Source organism: Ornithorhynchus anatinus, chromosome 2 (assembly GCF_004115215.2).
Source record: "Ornithorhynchus anatinus isolate Pmale09 chromosome 2, mOrnAna1.pri.v4, whole genome shotgun sequence".
NCBI classification, from domain to species: domain Eukaryota; kingdom Metazoa; phylum Chordata; class Mammalia; order Monotremata; family Ornithorhynchidae; genus Ornithorhynchus; species Ornithorhynchus anatinus.
Genome location: NC_041729.1, coordinates 55168752 through 55192768, shown reverse-complemented (window position 1 = coordinate 55192768; position 24017 = coordinate 55168752). Strand labels below are relative to the sequence as shown.

Below are 24017 nucleotides of genomic sequence, written 5' to 3'. Positions count from 1 at the left end.
GAATGGGATGGGTTGTGTCCAATCTGATTGCACTGAATTTACCCCAGACTAAATACAGTGCTTGGCACACAGAAAGTGCTTAATAAATACCACAATTATTAGTATTACAAATGTTAATCATCATTTCCTGGGGGTTTGGCTAAGTAGGTGTTTGCCACTGAAAGAATCGGTTATGCGCATATGCACATGTGCATATGTAATAAACATCAAATTCAAAGAGGCCAAAGGCCAATGTTGAAAAATTTAGTTCAACATTGCTTTCTTGCATTTTTCTGTTTAAGAGGACCATGTCCCCCACCTCCCCCCACCAAAAAACAAAACAAAACATGTTTCTCTGTTGATCTTGTACAATCAAACGAATAAATAACTTTTTTTTTCCCATTTCGTATGGAGCTAGAGAGGATCCAGTTTTCTGGGTTTCTGCACCACAATTCCTTCATCATGTGGGGAACACTGTATCTGAGGAACAGCTTTTGTGTTTTCAAAAAAAAGCCCTGCCAGCAAGAGGCCGCAAAACTGCTTGATGTGCTCTCAATTTGTATTTTAGTATTTTGAAAATATCTATGCTTCCCCATTTTTCTAAGGATTTCCTCCGCAGAGTGTCAGACACAAGAGAGTGACAGTGTGCCAATCAATTAATAATAATAATAATGATAATAACACTTATAGTATTTGTTAAGCACCCAAGTGAAGCAGCGGGCCTGGGAGTCAGAAGGACCTGGGTTTTAATTCCAGCTCCGCCACGTCTGCGATGTAACTTTGGGCACTTCACTTCTCTGGGTCTCAGTTTCCTCATCTGTAAAATGGGGATTAAGACTGTGAGCCTCATGTGGAGCACAGACTGTGTCCAACTTGATTAGCTTCTATCTATCCCAGCACTTTAGAACAGTGCTTAGCACATAGTAAGCCTGTAAATATCATTCAAAAAAAGATGGGGAAGAGATAAAATGGGATGAGAAGAGGGGAGCTTAATCAACAAAGGCCGCCAGCAGGTGTAATTTCAGAACATAAAATACATTGTCCGTAATCATTTCTTTCTACTCTCTATTGCTTTAGGATTGGGGTTGGTGAAGAAATCCTGTATATTCATCATAGTACTATTTTGGTGCTTAAGATTGTTGGGATATCTTGACCTCAAGTTAGTCTACTTAAAGCAACTCCAGTCCTTGAGCTAAAATGAATATATCCTGACCAGTTTTTCCAACATGTGTATACACTATCAGAGTCATCTGCTTTAAGTGAAACAGAATGAACATCTGCTCCATTAGACAAGTAAATACACGGAGGTTGAATGAGGACAAGAATTCTATTGTTTCAAATACCTCAGGAGCTATTTAACTACAAGTGCACGACAAACTACCCACGAATGCTCGCAATAGCATATAATTGGGGAAGGTAAAATGCATCTGTAAAAAGAGCAATTTCTGGGCTTTTGCCACTCGAAGAACTGGTTATGAGAAGCAGCGTGGCTCAGTGGAAAGAGCACGGGCTTTGGAGTCAGAGGTCATGGGTTCAAATCCCGGCTCGGCCATTTGTCATCTGTGTGACTTTAGGCAAGTCACTTAACTTCTCGGTGCCTCAGTTACCTCATCTGTAAAATGGGGATGAAGACTGTGAGCCCCACGTGGGACAACCTGATTCCCCTGTGTCTACCCCAGCGCTTAGAACAGTGCTTTGCACATAGTAAGCGCTTAACAAATACCAACATTATTATTATTATTATTATTATTATTATTATGTCCATATGTGACGCATCAAACTAAGGACAGTCAGAAGTGCTGGCCTGAGGTCAATAAAAAACAGGGCTCAGAAGTCAGCATTTTCTTGGGCTTTTCTTGGAAAAGGCCTTTTCCTCAGGAAAAGATACACAGAACAGACACCCAGAATCCAAGAAAACAGTGCCTTACTGATGAGACCACATGATTACCGGTGCTACCTAGTCTTTAATCCTAATGGAAATGGAGAACAGTATTCTTTCCTTCATATGGGACCTCAATCACACTGGCCCCTTTCTTGCTAATCTCACCTTCTGAATGGCTTGCCAGGTAGCCAAGATGCATCAAATCCATCTTTCCACATTTTCCCTTGAATCTCTAATTCCCTTAATGATCTTTCTGCTGCTTTTCTCTGAACTCCCCTTTAATTATACCACATTAATGGTGTTCTTTCATCTGCAGCTCTAAAATTCCATCCAGAAAAGTAATCAAGTTTTCCTGGTATGATTTGCTCTTTATAAACCCTCCAAAGCAGCTGATTGTTCATTATTTGATTGCCTTTCAGTAGTAGAATGATGTCGACTACTGTGCTTTATTGACTGAACTAAATCATAAGACTTATTTCTTTCTTGGTCTTCCTTGGCAAACTGCCCTACAGTGAAAATCCGATGATTGATTTAGTTCTTGATGTTTAAGATGCCAGTATTTCTACAATCGTTATTCCTAAATGTCAGATGATAAAAACGTTCCCTAAACAGAGGTTCAAATTACTGCTTTTGATTTTATTGTTAACCAGATCGCTTGGTGTATTTTGCAGCAAAAACAAATAAAGTGCTGATGGCTGCTGGAAAATACTGAACTTTTAAAAATCATCATCTGTCTGAGGGGGAGGGGGAGTCAAGTAAATCAGCAATTCGAAAGGACCTTGATCCAAAAGCCTCCATGCTCAGTGTTCTGGCAGCAGACAAAAAGCAGCCCACTGAATTAAAGCATAAAAATGTGGTCAGAGAGGCAGGGGTGGGTAAAGCGATTTTCTGGAAGAGCCAGGGCTATAGCATCAGGTGAAGCTGGGATGCTTTAAAAGAAAAAAGAAAAAAAAAGGGTCCGAACGTCAAAAGTGCTCAATGCTCCTCAAACACCAATAGCTACCTAAATATAAACTGCTCTGACATCTGAACTTACCGGGCTGGGAAGCCAGCATCACAATTAAAGATTCTGTCTGTAGACTGAGTATTGACTGCCCATTACTACCTTTCCCACCCATGCCCTAAACAGTGGCAAGCAGTCAGAATAAGGAACCAAAAGAGGATTCTGCCTGGACCCCGCAAGTGCTTTACTGGAACAAACGTGCTGTCTTCTTCTTCTTCTTTTTTTTGTGGTATTTCTTAAACATTTCAAGCACTGGGGTAGGTACATGCTAATCTGGTTGGTGCAATCCACCTGAGGCTCGCAGTCTTAATCCTCTTTTTACAGAGAAGTGAAATGACTTGCCCAGGGTCACACAGCAGACAAAGGATGGAGCCGGCATTAGACCCCAGGTCCTTCTGACTCCCGAGTCTGTGTTCTACCCATTAGGCCATGCTGCTTCACGCTCCTGCTGTCTTTGTTTAAGAACGATTGCTGGTTGGTGTCCCCTTTTTTTCCTTTCCCCTCTTTAAATCGCTTTGGTTTTCCAGCTGCCTTCGTGTCAGGAGGTCCTAATCAGCATCCTCTGGACTCTGAATCCCCTCACGCTTTCATTTCTTTTCCTCCCTTCCTCTGCACTCAAGAGCTAGAACATCTACACAGAATACCATCCCCCCAGTATCTTAATCAGGATGAAATACAGCCGCTATACCTCGCCTTTGGTAATATACTCGCCACTTTGATTAATCATCTCTTTTACTCTCTCTGCCCTTTATTTTTCTGAGCTCCTTGGCCTTTTATTGCTTTTCAGAAGTTTATCATATTGAACTTTTATCCCTTTCCAGGAAATCCTATTTTTTTCTTTCCTTCGACAATTAATAAATAATAATGAAAGCTTTTTTTCAACATAAGTACTTCCAGATTCCAAAATAAGAGTTTGCTGCAGCTTTTTTTTTTTCTCCAAGTCACTGGCCCTTGCTGAAAGCTACAGTACCTGGCCTAAAATGGAGACTTGGGGAATGATTTGGAGCTCAGGAGAGCATCATTGAAAATTTTTTCCTTCCATCTGATGATCCTGGCTCTGCCGCTTGTTTGCTGTGTCACCTTGGGCAAGTCAGGTAATCTCTCTGTGCCTCCGGTACCTCATCTGTTAAATGGGGATTAAGACTGTGAACCCCTTGTGGGACAGGGACTCTGTCCAACCTGATTTGCTTATATCCATCCCAGTGTGTAGGACGGTGCCTGGCACATATTAAGTGCTTAACAAATAATCATTCTTCTTCTTCTTCTTACCCCATAAATCCAAAGCAAGCTCTGATGGAAGAAACTTTCCATTTCTGCACTGGGCAGTCTTCCTTCTCCTGCTGATCACACCTGATCTCTCAACACTTACCAAACACCACCATTAACAAATACTATGTTATTTTGAAGCTGTGCAGCCCAGAGGAAAGAACATGGGCGGGAGTCAGAGGCCCTGGGTTCTAAACCTGACTCTGCCACTTCTCTACTGTGTGATCTTGGATAAGTCACAACTTCTCTAGGCCTCAGTCACCTCATACCTTATCTGTAAAATGGGGCTTAAAACTTTGCACCCCATATGGGACGTGGACTGTGACCAACCTGATTATCTTTTATCTACCCGAGCATTTAGTACGGCGCTTAGCACAAAGTACTTAACAAATACAATTTTAAAAAAATCCTTAAATCTTTAGGGAACTTTCCCCTGCTGTAGCCAGTCTTCTTCCTACTATCCCTCTCAACGCATTCTTGTAATAATGATAACAATAATAATTTTTATTACGTACTTACCTAGGTCCCAAGCATTACATTTAGGGCTCAGGGAGATATCAACTTATAAGGCTGGACACAGTTCCTGTCCCACATGGGAGCTCAGAGTTAAAGGGGCAGAGACAATAGGTATGTAATCCCCATTTTACAGATGAAAAAAATGAGGCTCAGAGAAGTTAAGTGATTTGCCCAAGGTTACCCAGAAGGCTCACAGCAGAGCCAGAATTAGGACCCAGGTTCTCTGATGCCCAGGCAACTTAGTAGTCTTTCCATTAAGCCGCAGAGCTTCTGTTGTAGTTGCTATTTCTGTATGTTCATATGTATGTTACTTGGATGCCTGGCTTTCCCCATTCAAATATAAAGCCTTCGAGGACACGGAATGCCATTATTCTTTCCAGCAACAGCGAGCACTGAACTCCCTAAGGGCGCTCACTACAAACTTAGTGACCAAAACAGAAACCTACTGGAGGAAAAAAATCAACAAACTCTTAGCTTCACCTCACTAGTGACCTTGAGCAACTCTCATTTTCTCGCCTCAGTTTCCCCAGCTGTAAAATGAAGGGCACGCCTCTCCATTCTGAGATCTGGATATTTTGGAAAAGCTCACTGAGATTTTTTGAAAAATATGTTTCACAAATGTAAGCTATCACCATTACTGCAAGGGAAAGGAAGACAATTCCAGACCGAGAAGTGCTTTTTCACCTCTTGTATCAATTTCACCACACAGCTGAAGAGGATCTCAATAAATGCACCCAGGAGTGATTCTGATGACCGCCTTTCCTTCCCATAATTCATGATTCTGAGGTCAGACCACAATCAAAACAGATTTCTGGAAAGGTATGAAATGCAAACTTATCTCATAATTTACAGGAAAGAAAAGAGGCCAGATGGTACTTTTACCAGTAAGAACAGAGTTTCTTTCTTCATATCAAAGCAGTGGAAAAAGGACTAAGAGTTTTAGGAAAGAGGAAGCTTGCCAGGTGCCTCTGGATCTCACAGAGATTTCCAAATTAATACAGAATGTGTAAGAGCTTCCAATTCCTCTCTTTTTTTCATCTTTGGACTGCTGCTAGGAAAATGCTCTATAAAGTTGGGGGTTTTATGATCAACACAATGCAAGACAGATAATATCTATTTCTGAAGTTACCCGGTGCTTTGGGCACAGCCTGACACAGTTCGGGGACCAAGTTTTGATTTTCTCATTGAAGCAAATTATTCTAAATAGTCACTTCTACGGAGGTGAAATAAAGCTACCAGTTTTAAATACGACCCAAATTTGCAAAATGCAGTTCTTTCTCCCTTCACTTAGATATCTTTCATCCTTCAAATGGGCAGGAGAATAAGGTTTGTTTTCTCTTCCCCGTCAAAAGAAAGCTATAATGGAAATACAAACATGGGTCAGATTCTCAGTAGTGTGGGACCAAATCACATATGGGGATCTTCAATGCGTGATCTAAATTCTGGACATGTAAGCCCTGAGTCTCTGAGCAGGCAAGGAAAGAAAACACATCTGTGGTTACTGTTCCCTCTCATCCTGTCCCTTACTGTCAGTCACCACAGCAATTTATGACCAAGAAGCCCCAGTGAGTCCCAGATCTCAAAGACCTCAACTCGAAGAAAAAGGAAATACGTCTTTACTCCTCCCCCCAAATCGTTCCCCTCCCTGCTAATGTTGGCTCCAAGCCAGAACACATTGCTCCTGACTAGGATGTTTCTTTGATCCACAAGTCCAAAATCCACTGTGGGACATATCTGGCCTGCAGGATATTTTTTAACATTCACACTGACCTCTTCGGGCAGTAGATCATTGGGATTTCTTATGAAACTTAAATGTGACCCACTTGCCACTGGAGATGGGAATGGAACTGCATTGGTTCAGGGTGGGAGCTGTTGGACAGACGAGTCGTTGGGTATAGCTGTTGGGCAGACTAAGCCCCATCCCACCATTTTGGAATCTGGTTATTAGCCACTATTTTCCTATTTCGAAGCCTGTGCCAGAACCATGGATTGAAGAACACTTCTCAATCTGAAGCTGGGCAGTGAGATATACATAGAGAAGCAGCGTGGCTCAGTGGAAAGAGCATGGGCTTAGAAGTTAGAGGGCATGGGTTCTAATCCCGGCTCCACCACCTGTCAGCTGTGTAACTTTGGGTATGTCACTTCACTTCTCGGTGCCTCAGTAACCTCATCTGGAAAATGGGGATTAAGACTGTGACCTCACGTGGGACAATCTGATTATCCTGCATCTACCCAGCGCTTAGAACAGTGCTCGGCACATAGTAAGCGCTTAACAAATACCAACATTATTATTATTATTATTTTAAGTCTCCCTAAGCAGAACTTTCATCCACACCAAAGAGCTTTTCCTTTCAGTAACCAATTCTGTGTTCTTTGGAACTGACCCTGGGACATTCATATTTTCTGAATTAAGGAAGCAGATGTCTAAACTCAATCTCAAAAACTAAGTGGCTCAAAAAACTCCAATTATCGCATCGAGTCGCTCATTCCTTGACTATGAACTCATCTAATGAAGACGATACTGCAATCTATTAATATACTCAGTTTTTTTTTATAGTCATGACTAAGACATTTGCTAATAGAGGTCTTTCATGGATGTCTCCATATCATGGACATCCTTAATACCTCTCATGCTCCATTTTCACCAAATCCTGTGACCCTGAAAGGGTTGCAGGAAACTGGGGAGAAACAGCATGGCCGAGTGGATAGAGCGTGGGCCTGGGAGTTAGAAGATGTGGGTTCTAACCTTGGCTCTGCCTCTTGTCTGTTTTGCAACTTTAGGCCAGTCACTTCACTTCCACTCAATCATATTTACTGAGGGCTTACCGTGTGCAAAGCACTGTACTAAGCACTTGTACTAAGTACTTCACTTCTCTGGGCTTCAGTTACTTCAACTGTAAAAATGGGGGTTAAGACCGTGAGCCCCACGTGGGACATGAACTGTGCCCAACCCGATTATCTTGCATCTACCCCAGCACTTAGTACATAGTAAACATTTAACAAATTCCATTAAAGAAAAAACCCGCTGGAAAAGAATGATAATGAGAACTGTAAGTATCTGTAAATGCATCTGTACTACGTGCTGGGGTAGATGCAACATAATCAGGTCAGACACAGTTCCTGTTCCATAAACAGGCACATAGTCTGAGAGGGAAGGAGAACAGGTATTTTAATCTCCATTTTACAGATGAGCAAACTGAGGTACAGAGAGATTACATGACTTGCCCCAGGTCACACCGCAGGAAGAAGCAGAGCTGGGAATAGAACCCAGAACCACTGACTTCCAGGCCCGTGCTTTTTCCACTAGGCCAAACTGCTTCTTGATTAATCAATCAATGGCATTTATTGTGCACTTTACTGTGTGCAGAGCACTGTGCTAAGCACTTAAGAGAGTGTGATACACTCCCTGCCCACAACGAGCTTACCGTCTAGGGGGGAGACTGACATTAATATAAAGAAATGATTTATATAATACATAAAGGGTTTCTCCTTTGTTTCTGTTCCTAAGTAGTTACTCAAGGACTAGTTCTGAAGATAAGGGACATGAATCCGCAGAGGTGATGACAAACCACCAAATCCTCTTGTTTCCTCGCATTAGAATTTCTCTGAAGATGACCTCACGACTGATTCAATAGGAAAAACAGGCCCAAACCAAATTCCCCAAATCTGAAAGCCTGGAGTGGGTGGAGCCATCTGTTGCTTAATTTCTTTTTTCTTTTTTACAATACTATAGTTTGTAAGCACTCACTATATGCCAGGCAGTGTTCTAAGCTAATCATCTTGGACACAGACCCTGTCCCACATGGGGCTCAAAGGCTTAATCCCGATTTTACAAGATGAGGTAACTGAGGCCCAGAGAAGAAAAGTGACTTGCCCAAAGTCACATGGCAGACAAATGGCGGAGCCAGGATTAGAACCCAGGTCCTTCTGACTCTCAGGCCAGTGCTCGACCCACTAAGCCATGCTGCTCTTCCTCAGCTCATCCTCTTGATTCGATACACAAACAGGAGAGATTTCCTTGCTGAATTATGGAAATTACTTAATTCCAACATACTAACCTGGGTGAAAGACCCATTAAATCCTTGTGACATTTTGCTATCCAATTTTTCAAGAGGCTGAAGATGGGCAAGAAGTATTAATAATCTTATTGTTGCCACTGAAAACAATTAGAACCGAATTGATATTTATAGCTTCCTGAATCTTTTGTAGTCTCTGGGTTGGGTCATTAATAATGGAAGGTTGTTTCTCAATTGCACTTCCATATAGATCCGTTTTTGTAGTGCCTTGCTCATGCTGAGGAAGGAGGCCAGGCCCGGGGTTCTTGGTAAATGCGTTTCTGTTATTGCCCACAAACATCCAAGTCTGAATTCGTCAGGGCCCAGCAGGTTTCAAATCCCTTCTTTAAAGACAGCTGACCATTCCAGCACTTCTCATGCCTGACCGGAGATTTTTCAGGATTTTGGTCGAGAGCCAATTTGGGTTTCAAAAAGCCCAGAACTAGGAAAAGCTGTTGACACGTAGCACCCACTGAATAAATGTCAAGTTGTCTTTGTGACGGTTCCCAAAAGGCTTACTGGTTGTAGCCAGTGCCAGTGTCCTTCACTTTTAATTTGCCAGTTGTCTTTGTTAGAAGTGACTGACCGGGAAAACACTTCTAAATCACCTTGAGCCAAAACAGGGAACTTCAGCTTCCTCTTTGGCAGTGTAACCATGTCTCTGTTTCAGGGTTAAGATCATGAGTTACAATCTTCTAATCACAGCTACCTTGAGGGCAAAGAAAACATTTCTTTATGTTCGCAAGACTCTTAGGCTTCCTTCGACAATTGGTAAAAAGCATGCTGGAAAGCAGAATATATTTAGCCTTTGCAAATTCAAGGAGATGATGATTTAGAAGTCTTTTAAACCCAAAGACAGAGGGCTAGTGCTGCACGCTAAGAATTATTTTGTTAATGAAATGTACATCGCCTTGATTCTATTTAGTTGCCATTGTTTTTACGAGATGTTCTTCCCCTCGACTCTATTTATTGCCATCGTTCTGTATGTCCGTCTCCCCCGATTAGACCGTTAAGCCCGTCAAACGGCAGGGACTGTCTCTATCTGTTGCCGACTTGTTCATTCCAAGCGCTTAGTACAGTGCTCTGCACATAGTAAGCACTCAATAAATACTACTGAATGAAAGAATAAATAAAATACCATTAATGGTTGGCAGGGGCAAACTTCATGTGATGGTTGTTTAAGGTCAGGCTACCCAATAACCCTAGTTTTCCTCGCTACCTTGAGACAGTAAGCTTTGTGGGCTCGTGGGTGGTGAGTATCAATAAATACCATTGATTGATTGGTTGATTGGGCAGGCAATGTGGCTACCGATTCTGTTATAGTGTTATATTGTACTCTCCCAAGCACTTAGTACAGTGCTCTGCACACAGTAAGCGCTCAATAAATACAATCATGGCACAGTGAATACAGCACGGGCCTGGGAGTCAGAAGGTCATGGGTTCTAATCCCGGCTCCGCCACTCGTCTGCTGTGTGATCTTGGGCAAGTCACTTCACTTCTCTGGGCCTCAGTTACCTCATCTGTAAAATGGGGATTGAGACTGTGAGCCCCACTTGGGACAGGGACTGTGTCCAGTCTGATTTGCTTGTGTCCACCCCAGCGCCTAGTACAGTGCCTGGCACTGTATGTGCTTAACAAATACTATATTACTATTCACTTACTGTTTGCAAAGCACTGTACGAAGCGCTTGGGAGAGCACAACAAGCTGATACATTCCCTGCCCACAATGAGCTCATGGTCTAGAGACAAGGTCATGGGGAATCCTTTTTGGATCACTCGTCCATTAGTTTATCCAGACTCTTAAGAACTATGGATATTTTTTGACTCGTGGCTTCCTGTTGTAAGAAAAGAAATCCCATATGCTTGCTACCCACAGCTGAAGAAGTGTTTCCTTTTGTTAGTTCTGAATCACCCACTCTCAAGTTTCAGTGAGCATCCCCTCATCCTGGTGCTGTGGGATTTGGCCAACAGCAATTTTGGGTTTGCCTTGCCTGCACTCTTGGCGATTTTCTAGATTTGAATTATGCTATCTGAATTACGTTCCTCCTCAGCTTGCTTTTTTCCAGACCAAAGCATCAGAACCCTTTCAGTTTGCCGTGTTACGTAGTCTTGTTGTCAGTCCTACCTTCACGACACTGCTAAAATCCATCCTTTCCATCCAAACTGCTACTACGCTGATCCAAGGACTTATCCTATCCCACCTTGACTAACGCATCAGCCTCCTCGCTGACCTCCCTGCCTCCAGTGTCTCCCCACGACAGTCCACACTTCATTCTACTGCCAAGATCACCTTTCTAAAAAAATGGCCAGTCCACGTCTTATCGCTCCTCTAGAATCGCTCCAGCGGTTGCCTGCCCACTTTTGCATTTAACAGAAACTCCTTACCTTGGGCTTTAAAGCATATAATAGCTGATAACTGATTTTCCACTATAACCCGATCCATGTGCTTAGCTCCTCTCATACTGCCAACCTGCTCACTGTACCTTGACCTCATCTATTTTCACTGCCGACCCCTTACTTTCATCCTCCCTCTGGCCTGGAACTCCCTCCCTACTTCACATACGAGAAACAGCATGGCTTAGCGGTTACAGCCCGGACCGGGGAGTCAGAAGGTCATGGATTCTAATCCCGGCTCCGCCACCTGTCTGCTTTGTGACCTTGGCCAAGTCACTTTCACTTCTCTGTGCCTCAGTTCCCTCATCTGTAAAATGGGGATTAGGACTGGGAGCCCTATGTGGGACAGGGACTGTGTCCAACCCAATTAACTTGCATCTACCCTAATTCATTCAATAGTATTTATTGAGTGCTTACTATGTGCAGAGCACTGTACTAAGCGCTTGGAACGAACAAGTCGGCAACAGATAGAGACAGTCCCTGCCGTTCGACGGGCTTACGGTCTAATCGGGGGAGACGGACAGACGAGAACGATGGCGATAAATAGAGTGGAGGGGAAGAACATCTCGTAAAAACAATGGCAACTAAAAAGAATCGAGGCGATGTACAATTCATTAACAAAATAAATAGGGTAATGAAAATATATACAGTTGAGCAGACGAGTGCAGTGCTGAGGGGATGGGAAGGGAGGGGGGAGGAGCAGAGGGAGATGGGGGGAAAAGAGGGTTAAGGTGCGGAGAGGTGAAGGGGGGTGGTAGAGGGAGTAGAGGGAGAGGAGGAGCTCAGTCTGGGAAGGCCTCTTGGAGGAGGTGAGTTTTAAGTAGGGTTTTGAAGAGGGGAAGAGAATCAGTCTGGCGGAGGTGAGGAGGGAGGGCGTTCCGGGACCGCGGGAGGACGCGGCCCGGGGGTCGACGGCGGGACGGGCGAGACCGAGGGACGGCGAGGAGGTGGGCGGCGGAGGAGCGGAGCGTGCGGGGTGGGCGGTAGAAAGAGAGAAGGGAGGAGAGGTAGGAAGGGGCAAGGGGACGTAGAGCCTCGAAGCCTAGAGTGAGGAGTTTTTGTTTGGAGCCGAGGTTGATAGGCAACCACTGGAGGTGTTTAAGAAGGGGAGTGACATGCCCAGATCGCTTTTGTTTGGAGCGGAGGTCGATAGGCAACCACTGGAGGTGTTTAAGAAGGGGAGTGACATGCCCAGATCGTTTCTGCAGGAAGATGAGCCGGGCAGCGGAGTGAAGAATAGACCGGAGCGGGGCGAGAGAGGAGGAAGGGAGGTCAGAGAGAAGGCTGACCCAGTAGTCTAGCCGGGATATAACGAGAGCCCGTAGCAGTAAGGTAGCCGTTTGGGTGGAGAGGAAAGGGCGGATCTTGGCGATACTGTAAAGGTGAAACCGGCAGGTCTCGGTAAAAGATAGGATGTGTGGGGTGAACGAGAGAGACGAGTCGAGGATGACACCGAGATTGCGGGCCCGAGAGACGGGAAGGATGGTCGTGCCATCCACGGTGATAGGGAAGTCTGGGAGAGGACCGGGTTTGGGAGGGAAGATGAGGAGCTCAGTCTCGCTCATGTTGAGTTTTAGGTGGCGGGCCGACATCCGGGTGGAGACGTCCCGGAGGCGGGAGGAGATGCGAGCCTGAAGGGAGGGGGAGAGGACAGGGGCGGAGATGTAGATCTGCGTGTCATCTGCGTAGAGATGGTAGTCAAAGCCGTGAGAGCGAACGAGTTGTCCCACATGAGTTATCCCACATAAGGCTCACAGGCTTAATCCCCATTTTACAGATGAGGTAACTGAGGCACAGAGAAGTTAAGTGACTTGCCCACAATCACACTGCTGACAAGTGGCAGAGCCGGAATTCAAACCCATGACCTCTGACTCCCAATCCCATGCTCTTTCCACTGAGCCACGCTAGGACTAATAGTATCTATTAAGTGCTTATTATGTGCAGAACACTGTACTAAGCATTGGGAAAGAGTCCACAGCTGGGAATTAGACCTGCATCCCGTCCTTTGAGGAACTCACCACCTATGAACTACGGCTTAAGCTCCCTTCTTGTTCTAAACTCAGGAGAAATGGAGAACAGAACTTAATCCCATTCCAAATATCTACCCCTTACCTGTTGAAAACAATTTTTAGTTCTTCCCTCAACCTTGAGCAAATAAAGGTTTTATTTTATCTTGTTTTCTATGCCCTTCCTGATGAGGCATTTTGTTCACATTTTGCCTGCTGCCACAAACTAGCCTGATGATTGAAAAAAATAAACAAAAATCAGTCAACAATATCTCTGAGAACTCTTTCCTAAGTTGTTCCAGGTAATTCTGAGTCCATCACGTAATGGTAATTTGAATTATTTTTGCCCAAAATGCATTACCTTTTGCTCGCATACTAAAGTTCACCTACTATTTTTTAAGTGCTCACACTCAACTTTTTGATCTGTCTTCCAGTAACTCAGACCAGTGCTCTGCACACAGTAAGTGCTCAATAAATACCATTGATGACTATTATTCCCACCTTCCTGACATTTCACCTCCCAGAAGACCTTAGGCTCACCTACAGATGTGGACATTTCAATGCACATTCCCTCATTCATATAAATTGAAAGAAGTTAAACAAAACAGGAGCCAGAGGGACCCCACTATCTACACAACTCTGTTCTGAAAAGTGGCGACTTATAAAATCATAATAATAATTGTACTATTTATTAAGCACTTCCTATGTACCAGGCACTGTATTAAGTGCTGGGGTGGAAATAAGCAAAACAGGTTGGATATAGTCTACCGTGGGGTTCACAGTTTTAATCCCCATTTTACAGATAAGGGAACTGAGGCACAGAGAAGTGAAGTGACCCTCCCCAGGCCACACAGCAGACAAGTGGCAGAACCAGAATTAAAACCCATGACCTTCTGACTCCAGGCCCTTGCTGCATCCACTGTGCCATGCTGCTTAACCCTACCCTGGGTTTTCCATCTTTTAGCCAATTTTCTTTCCACGACACTCTCTCCAATCCCTTGATTCCTTGGGTTTTTAAAGAGCTTTGGTTGAGGAACTGAATCTTAAGCCTTTTGAAAATCTAAAATATACTATGTTTACAGGTTATCTCCATAGCTACGCATTTGTTGACTCCTCTCAACGGACTCTAGTAGATTAATGAGGCATGATTTTCTCTTATAGAAACCATGTTATCTTTCCCCGTCAGGTTGTGGTTTCCAATGTGCTTCCCGATCCTAAAGTTAATTATTGATTCTGTTCATTTGCCAGGGACACAAATGAGACTTACCGGGCTAGAATATCCAGGATCACCTCTGGAACTGTAAAAGCCTAACAGTAGCATTACTGATCCGGTCTATGGATTCCCCTGATAGTTCAAGGTGAATAGAGCACGGGCCTGGGAGTCAGAAGCTCTTGGGTTCTAATCCCAGCTCCACCGCTTGTCTGCTTCTCTTGGCCTCAGTTACCTCATTTGTAAAATGAGGATTGAGACCGTGAGCCTCAGGTGGGACAGGGACTGTGTCCAACTCGATTTGCCTGTAACCATCCTAGCGCCTAGTACAGTGCCTGGTACATAGTAAGCGTTTAAATACTAAGAATGTCGGTATACGTTAAGCGCTTACTATGTGCAGAGCACTGTGCTAAGCGCTGGGGTAGATACAGGGTCATCAGGTTGTCCCACGTGAGGCTCACAGTCTTAATCCCCATTTTGCAGATGAGGTAACTGAGGCACAGAGAAGTGGAGTGACTTGCCCACAGTCACACAGCTGACAAGTGGCAGAGCCGGGATAGAAACACTTGGAGAAGCAGCGTGGCTTAGTGAAAAGAGGCCGGGCTTGGAAGTCCGAGGTCATGTGAGTTCTAATCCCAGCTCCGCCACCTGTCAGCTGTGTGACTTTGGGCAAGCCACGTAACGTCTCTGAGCCTCAGTTACCTCATCTGGAAAAGGGGGATTAAGACTGTGAGCCCCATGTGGGACAACCTGTTTACCTTGTATCTACCCCAGCACTTTAGAACAGTGCTTGGCAACACAGTAAGCTCTTAACAAATACCATCATTATTATTACTGTTAAATGCCATTATTATTATTATTAGTGTTACTAAAATCTGAAATGACTGTTATCAGGACTTGATGCAAGGGAAAGCAGGACATTACACGATGACAGGCTGAGTCTTCTCCTTTTCTATTTTTTGGCCGATGAAGTTGCTGGAATATCAGAGTCCCCAAAGATTGGTGACTATGTACCAGGCACTGTATTTGGTTCACATTTTGTCTGCTGCCACAAACTAGCCTGATGATTGAAAAAAATAAACAAAAAGCAGTCAACAATATCTCTGTACCAGCACCCCCGGCCTAAAATAGCAGGACCATGGGGGAAGGAATACCTGGAGTGGCTCCTTTGAGAGTGGTGAGTGGGGGGTAGATTTGGGGTTAAGGACCCTGATTGGCCGTGCTGGGCTCATCACCCAGAACTTAAGCCTGCTATGGGAAGCGGAAAGCTTTTTTTTAAAAAAATGGTATTTGGTCAGCGCTTACTATGTGCCAGTCACTGTACTAAGCGCTGGGGTAGAAACAGGCTAATCAGGATGGGCACAGTCCACGTCCCCATTTTTGCACATGAGGTAACAGGCTGAGAGAGGAGATCTGCCCAAGTTCACACGGCAGACAAGTGGTGGAGGTGGGGTTAGAAGCCAGGTCCTTCTGACTCTGGCCCGTGCTCTACCCACTAGGCCTCGTTGCTTCCCGTCTGCTATGCAACATGATGCTATGTCTCATTTGTAAATTGTTTCCAAAAACGGTATATGCTCTACAGTGCCACGTTCTTCTTTTGTTCGGTCATTGAGGAGGAGAAAATAGAGGAATGCACCAGAGTCTCCAACACCCCGTTTAATGGTCCACAAAAATTTGATCAACACTGGAAGCCAGTTGAAGTTTACCTCAGTGTTACCCTGAAAATCTGGCAAAAGGAGGTTTTTTCCAAGACACTCTGGAGTTCTTAGATGTCTGAGATTTCACGATACTATCTTTTTCTGCCAGATTAAAAGCTCAGCTCTTAAACAGTACTCCTCCTTGCTACTCCATTCCAGCAGTTTGCTAGGACGCACAGATTACAGCCAAATGACTACAGAATACACATGCATAGAAGCACATACTCCTCAGGCTGCCTAAGTCTATTTGATCTGCGAAGTGAATAGTGTTTTACACATCACTACATCCAAGAACAGTTTTATAACAATAAGTGCAGAACAATACAGTGTATATATTAACCCACTGGGCAAAGTGAAAGATGATCAAAATTTGGATAAATCTCCAGAATTATTCCCTTTTTAGAGTCTAAAATTAGGTGCATTGGCTATGATACAAGTCACATTTATATTTAGTACCACATTGTTTTAAGTTCTGCCAATCCAGAAACAGAACAAAAATATTAACCACAGAAAAGATGCCAACACTTATTTTGTGCAGTGCTCAGGATGCTGTAGAACATAATTAAATAATGTTGTTTCAAATACGGCACCCTGGAACCGTCAGATAGAACTCCCCATTCTCTAGAGCTATTTCTTTCTTGACATTCTTGAGATGAAATTATAGAATTCCAATTTCCATTAAATGTTTCTTTTTGCGCAATTTTCAGAAAAAAAAACCAGGGAAAAGAAAATCCTATTTCACAATGAATATAAACCTGCCGAAGGATTTGGGAACAAAGGACTATATGTGAAAAGCAAATTGATAGATTCCTCCAAGGCACACACTTTTGGAATGAAAAAGCAGCCTTTGAATTGATGGAGGTACTTAGAGGTGTTTTTGAGATACTAAAATGTGTGTGTGTGTGTGCGCATATCTGTATACCTGTGTATAAATAAAAATGTGGGGGGAAATGTACATTCATTTCTATAGAATGTCACAACTTGACAGCCTTGATAAACAAAGAAACATTTCAACCATCAGAAATCTTCAGGAGCCATCTGTAAAGAAAAAAGTAAGCAGAGTTAGTTATAACTATTAGAAGTGAAATGAGACATGATTTGAATCTACCCGTGCCTCTGATCTGCAGAGTTCTGTGGGGTGGAACTTATGATGGTGAGGATGAAAACAAAGTTGAACTGTAAGCACCAATAGACATGTCCCATTTCCCTTCCAATAATCATGACCACTATGTTTCTATTTGGCCGGACTTCTGGGAAGTCAAACGGTTGGTATCAAAAATGTTATTCATGGAGATCCAAGAGCTTTCGTGAAAGACCCTGGTGAAGAGGTCTCGCTCCCTTGAAGATTTTTCTCAGTACTCTTTGACTTTAACTTTTCCCTTCTGTCCCTATTTAACCTAGGTTCCTGGCAATACTGTCGGCTTTAGGAAAAAAACCAACAAAATGCTTTTTTCTTCGTCACCACTAATCTTTGCTTTCCTTTGGCCTGTGCATGCATCCAGTTTCTCACCCTTACCTCCCTTCTGCCACACCGAAAACACCCACAAATTTCGGAACTCAGTTTTACTTTGGTGTACTTTTGGTTTCTGTAGCCTATCTTGGTTTCAAATTTTAGGTAAATATTATTATTCCCGTCTTCTTACTCAGATCATCTGCTTTTGATTTAGTTTGAGAGAGCTCCTTGTGGACTGTTCACATTCCTACTAGGGCATGTTTTCACTTAACGAATCAATCAATGGTATTTACGGAGCACTTACTGTGTGCAGAGCACTATACTAGATGTTTGGGAGAGAGAATGCAAGAGAGTTACAGTCCACTGGGGGAGACGGACCTGAAAATAAATTACAGATCAGGGAAACATCAGAGGACAGCAGAGCTGAGAAACATAAGCGCTGTGGGAATGAGGGTATGATGACTAACAAGTACTTACGGGTCACAGATCCAAGGACATACGTGACATAGAAGAGAGAGAGAACGGGGGAAATGAGGGCTTATTCCGGTAAGGCCTCTTAGAGGAGATGTGATTTTAGAAGGGCTTTGGAGTTGGGGAGAGTGGTGGTCTGTCAGATATGACGGGGCAGGGAGTTTCACACCAGACGGCGGATATGGGCGAGGAGCGGGAGGAAGGATAGATGAGACCATGATTTAGAGAGCAGGTTGGGTTGTAGCAGATCAGTGACATTTAAGTTAGGTGTGGCGAGCTGATTGAGTGATTTAAGCTGATGGTAAAGGGTTTCTGTTCGATGTGGAAGTTGATGGGCAACCACTGGAGGTTTTTGAGGACTGGGGAGATAGGCACTGAACAATTTTTTTTTTTTTAATTTGCCATCTAGTGCCACTGGGCTTCTGATTTTTAGTTGAGGGAGAGCTGATTGAGTGACTTGAAGGATTACTGCATCAGCCTCCTTGCTGACCTCCCAGCCTCCTATCTCTCCCCACTGCAGTCCATACTTCACTCTGCTGCCCGGATCATTTTCCTACAAAACCGTTTAGGTCATATCACCCCCCTCCTCAAAAAACTTCAGTGGCTGCCCATCCACCTCCGAATCAAACAAAAACTCCTCATCAATGGCTTTAAAGCACTCCATCAACTTGCCCCCTTCTACCTCACCTCACTTCTCTCCTACAACCCAGCCCGCACACTTCACTTCTCTAGTACTAACCTTCTCACTGTGCCTTGATCTCACCTGTTTCATCGCTGACCTCTAGCCCTCGCCCTGCCTCTGGACTGGAATGCCCTTCCTCCTTAAATCCGACAATTACTCTCCCCGCCTTCAAAGCCTTATTGAAGGCACATCTCCTCCAAGAGGCCTTCCTTGACTAAGCCCGCTTTTCCTCATCTCCCATTTCCTTCTGCATCGTCCTGTCTTGTTCCCTTTGCTCTTCCCCCAGCCCCACAGCACTTAAGTACATATTTGTAACTTTATTTATTTGTATTAATGTCTGACTACCCACCTCTCGACTGTAAGCTCATGTAGGCAGGGAATGTGACATTTTACTGTTGTGTTGTACCTTCCCAAGGGCTTAGTAATAATAATTACGGTATTTGTTAAGCGCTTACTATGTGCAGAGCACTCTTCTAAGCGCTGGGGTAGATACAGGGTCATCTGGTTGCCCCACGTGGGGCTCACATTTTTTAATCCCCATTTTTACAGATGAGGTAACTGAGGCACAGTGAGAAGGTTAAGACAAGTGGTGGAGTCGGCATTCGAACCCCTGACCTCTGACTCCCAGGCCCGGGCTCTTTCCACTGAGCCACGAAGTACAGTGCTCTGCACAAGGTAAGCGCTCAATAAATATGATAATGAATGAATGAATGAGTTTCTGTTTGCTGTGGAGTATATGGGCAACCACTGGAGGTTTTTGAGGAAGCTTGGACAGGGTATGTCACTTTTTCGTTGCACTTCCCTTTTCCAAGCGCTTAGTACAGTGCTGTACACACTTAAGCACTCAAAAATATGACTGAAAGACTATGGACTGAACTTTTTTACATTTGCCAACCAGAGCCACTGGCTCCCTGTTTTTTAGAGGAGGGCAAGAGCCAGGATTTTACTTCTACTGTACTCTCTCAAAGGCATAGTACAGCGCTCTGAACTGAGTAAGTGCTCAGGAAAGACTCCTGAAGATTACCATCTAGCAGTCAGAAACCACCAAGACAACTTTAATTTTCTGTTCTCTGCCAGGATTTGTCACCGCTTAAATGCAGGAACTTTCTCGTTTCTAAGCTTCAGACACTGGCACCCAAATTTTCCATGAAGGAAAAACCTGTGCTTGTCTCCCAAAAAGCCATGTTGTAAATTCCGGATGCTGCACTTTGTCTTCCAACTCTCCCTCAGGGGATCGTATCATCAGTCGTAAGACCCTGGCAGCTCTCCAGAGCTGGGTTTTTCAACCAGTGCTGTGGACAGTGAGCTATATCTGGTAGTACAGTTAGGTTTTCCATTGAGAGGGAGAAAAGTGTGTGTGTGGAGGGTAGTGGGGAGATTAGTGTTCATCCTAAGGGCACTTCCACTCATTCTCTTCCTCATAAAGGACCTCATTGATTTCTAGAGTCAAGAGAACTTGAAGAAGACAGAAGGCAGTTTAGCAATCTGCTCTTGTTTGTTAGGCTGCTGCCCCCCTTCAAGCATTTGAAAGGAAAACACTTCCAAGTTTTGGGGTCTTTTTATGGTATTTGTTAAGTGCTTGCTAAGTGCCAGGCACCATATTAAGCACTGGGGTAGATAAGAGTTAATTAGGTTAAAGGTTAGAGAAAGCAGTAAGGCTTAGTGGAAAGAGCATGGGCCTGGGAGTCAGGACGTGGTTTCGAATCCCAACTTCGCCACATGTCTGCTGTGTGACCTTGGGCAAGTCATTTAACTTCTCTGTGCCTCAGGTACTTCATCTTTCAGTGAGAATCAAAACTGTGAGCTCCAAGTGGGACAGGGACTGCTTCCAACCTGATTACTTTGTGTCTACCCCAGTGCTTAGAACACTACTTGGCACATAGTAAGCGCTTAACAAATACTGCAGTTATTATTATTGGTTGGACATGGTACCTGTCCCACATAGGGCTCACAGTCTTGATCCCCATTTTACAGATGAGGTAACTGAGGCACAGAGAATTGAAGTGACTTGTCCAAGGGTCACAAAGCAGACAAAAAAAAGGGGGGGGAGGGGGTTGGAGCCAGTAATAAAACCCAGGTTTTTCTGACTCCCAGGCCCATGCTCTAGCCACCAGGCCATGCTACTTCTCCCTCTTACAGGTTCATGCATGCCTACCGGGGCCCTTGGAAGCAGCAGTAATTTTAATAGTTTCTACCGAGTGCCCAGTGGGTGCAATGCAGCACACTAAGCACTTTGCAAAAATATATTCCCAAAGTGATACTCAAAAACAACAACTCCTCAGAACAAAGAAAAAAAATTACTGAGGATTAATCTGTGCTATTCCTCTTTTATATATGACAGACCACCACTCTTCCCTCCTCCAAAAGGTCTTTTCCGATTAAGCCCTCCCTACCACCCCACCGCCCCCACTCCCTTTCACTTCATGCAGTTGGTTCTGTGCTCTTTGGGCATCTGGAATTCTCCCCACCCCCAGCCCCACAACACTTATGTACATATCTATAAATTATTTATTTGTATTACCGTCTCCCTCTCTAGACTGTAAGCTCCTAGTGGGCAGGGAATGTGTCTTCCAGTTTTGTTGCATTGTACTCTCCCCAAGGGCTTAGTACATCTTTCTGCACCAGAATGCGCTCACTAATTGACTGATTGCTGCTGTTCTTCCAAATGTGCAAATCTAAGAGCACCATAAATTCAGTAATGAGAAAGGCAACAAAAGGCCAGAGTCCCTTGTCCTTTCTCCCCTCTCTCTCCCTGCTCCCAACAAAGGATCAATCCTAAAGTGGCAATTCCATCCTCCCTGTCTCAGAAGCCTGCAACCTTGGCATTATCCTCGACTAATCTCTCTCATTCAACTCACATATTCAATCTGAGAACAGATCTCATCCGTTCTACCATCATATCTCTAGAATCCAGTTTTTCCACTCCATTCAAACCACTTCCACGCTGATCAACATTTCCCTCCTTCACTACTGCCATTAGCCTCCTTGCTGACCTCCTTGTATCCCACCACTCCGCTCTCCAGTCTTTACTTCTCTCTGCTGCCCAGATCATTTTTCTGAAAAGCCATTCAGTCCCAGTCTCCCCATGCCTCAAAGATCTCCAGTTGCCAGTCCACCTCTGCATCCAAGAGAAACTCCTTATCATCAGCTGTAAGGCACTCAATCAGCTCTCTCCCTTTTACCTCACCTAATTTCCTCCTGCAAACCAGCCCACACACTCTGCTTATACCCTTCCAAAAATCACATCTCCTCCAGCTTACGCCCTTTTATTTCCCCATCTGCCCTCTCCTCTGTGTGAGTTTAGCTGTGTAACTCTGGAGCACCTTGACACTCATGCCAGCCCCACAGTATTTATGTAAATATTCTTATACTCTGATTTCCCCTATGCTTAGTCTATTTTAATGTCTCTTGTCTCCCGTGGACTACAATTTCCTTGTAGGCAGGGATTGCATCTATCAACTCTGCTGTTCTGTACTCTCCCAAACACTTGCCTACTGGATAGACCATGGACCTGGGAGTCAGAAGGACAGGGGCTCTAAACTCAGTTCCACCACTTATCTGCTGGGTTGCCTTGGGGTAGTCGCTTAACTTCTCTGTGTCTCAGTTACCTCATCTGTAAAATGGGGATTAAGACTGTGAGCCCCATATGGGACACGGGACTGTGTCTAACCCGATTTGCTTGTATCCACCCCAGCACTTAGTACAGTGCCTGGTACACTGTAAGCACTTAAGTGCCACAATCATCAAAACGCATTTATTGAGTTCTTACTGTGCAGAGAACTGAACTAAGTACTTGGAAGAATACAAAATAACAGAGTGAGTAGACAAATTCCCTGCCCGCAATGAGCTCACAGTCTAGAAGGGGGAAGACGGACATTAATAAATGTAAATATGTAATAAATGCTGTGGGGCTGAGAGAGGGGTGATTAAAGGGAGCAAATCAGGGTGTAGGAGAAGGGAGTGGGAGAAGAGGAAGAGAGGTAGGGAAGGTCTCTTGGAGGAGATGTACCTTCAATAAGACTTAAGGTGGCAGGTGGGGAGAGTAATCTTGTTGGTTATGAAGAGGGAGGACATTCCGGGCCAGAGTGGGAGAAAGGTCAGCTGTGAGATAGATGAGATCGAGGTACGGTGAGAAGGTTAGCATTTAGAGGAGCAAAATGTGTGAGCTGGGTTGTAGCAGGAGAGCATCGAGATGAGATAGGAAGGGAAAGGAAATTGAGTGCTGTAAAGCCGATGGTGAGGAGTTTCTGTTTGATGCAGAGGTGGATGGGCAACCGTTCGCAGTTCTTGAGTGGGGAAACACGGACTGAACATTTTTTGTAGAAAAATGATCCGGGCAGCTGAGTGAAGTACGGACTGGAGTGGGGAGATAGAGGAGGGAGGGAGATCAGCAAGGAGACTGATAGAGAAATCAAGGCCAAGTGGATACAGCACGAGCCTGGGAGTCAGCAGGACCTGGTTTCCAATTCCACCTCCGCCGCTTGTCTGTGGTGCAATTTTAGGCAAGGCACCTCACTTCTCTGTGAATTAATTACCTCATCTGTACAATGGGAATTAAGACTGTGAGCCCCGTATGGAACACGGACTGTATCCACCCCAGCGCTTAGTTCAGGACAAGTGCTTGAGAAAGGGCATGATTATTATTATTATCATTACTATTACTGCCATTAGGGTGAGATAAGACACTGTGTTGCCAGTAAATGTGTCTTCTGCACCACACAAATTAGCTGCAATCAGGAACTATGAGTAACTTCTTCCCCTTTCATTCATTCATTCAATCATATTTATTGAGCTCTTACTGTGTGCAGTTTATATAACAATGAACGGACACATTCTCTGCCCCCGAGGAGCTTACAGTCTATTTCTTTGATGCTATTGATGCCTGTTTACTTGTTTTGATGTCTGTCTTCCCCAGTTTAGACTGTGAGCCTGTTGTTGGGTAGGGATTATCTCTATTTGTTGCTGAATTGTACTTTCCATGCGCCTAGTATAGTTCTCTGCATGCAGTGAGCGCTCAATAAAAACAACTGAATGAATGAATAAATGAATGGAAGGGGAGACAGACATCAATATAAATAAATTACAGATTACTGCGGTCCCTTTCCCAGTGACTTTTCCAAGAGGGATCATTGTGAGGGCCACATTATCATCATAACTATCGCTTTGTGAACATGGGTTTCTGTTAGCCAGGCTGTTGCTGCTCTGTCGTGGAGCAAATTCACTTCCATCCACGACCCTGCAGCTCTCTTTCTCAAGCATTGGCAGTAAAAGGCACCCTGGGGCTTTTCTCGTTGTTTGAGTTTTTTCTCCAGCATTCACAGATGACAAATTTAGCAACAAGATAATATGTGGGCAAGTTTGAAGAGCAGGTGGCCTAGTTGATAGAGCGTGAGCCTGGGAGTC

At 44.3% G+C, this 24017-nt stretch overlaps 1 protein-coding gene across 10 annotated transcripts in view; it reads right to left on the bottom strand.

The window, feature by feature from the left end:
- Window positions 1-24017, bottom strand: part of CLEC16A (C-type lectin domain containing 16A) — a 276263-nt gene that overhangs the window by 33215 nt on the left and 219031 nt on the right. The window contains exon 23 of one of the 10 annotated variants that reach the window (XM_029050679.2): window positions 15953-17046. The exons of the other annotated variants lie outside the window; for them this stretch is intronic. Coding sequence (XP_028906512.1) covers window positions 17036-17046 — 11 coding nt within the window. The 3' untranslated portion in view covers window positions 15953-17035. Of the gene's footprint in view, window positions 1-15952; window positions 17047-24017 lie in introns of those variants that run through there. 10 annotated transcript variants of the gene reach the window in all.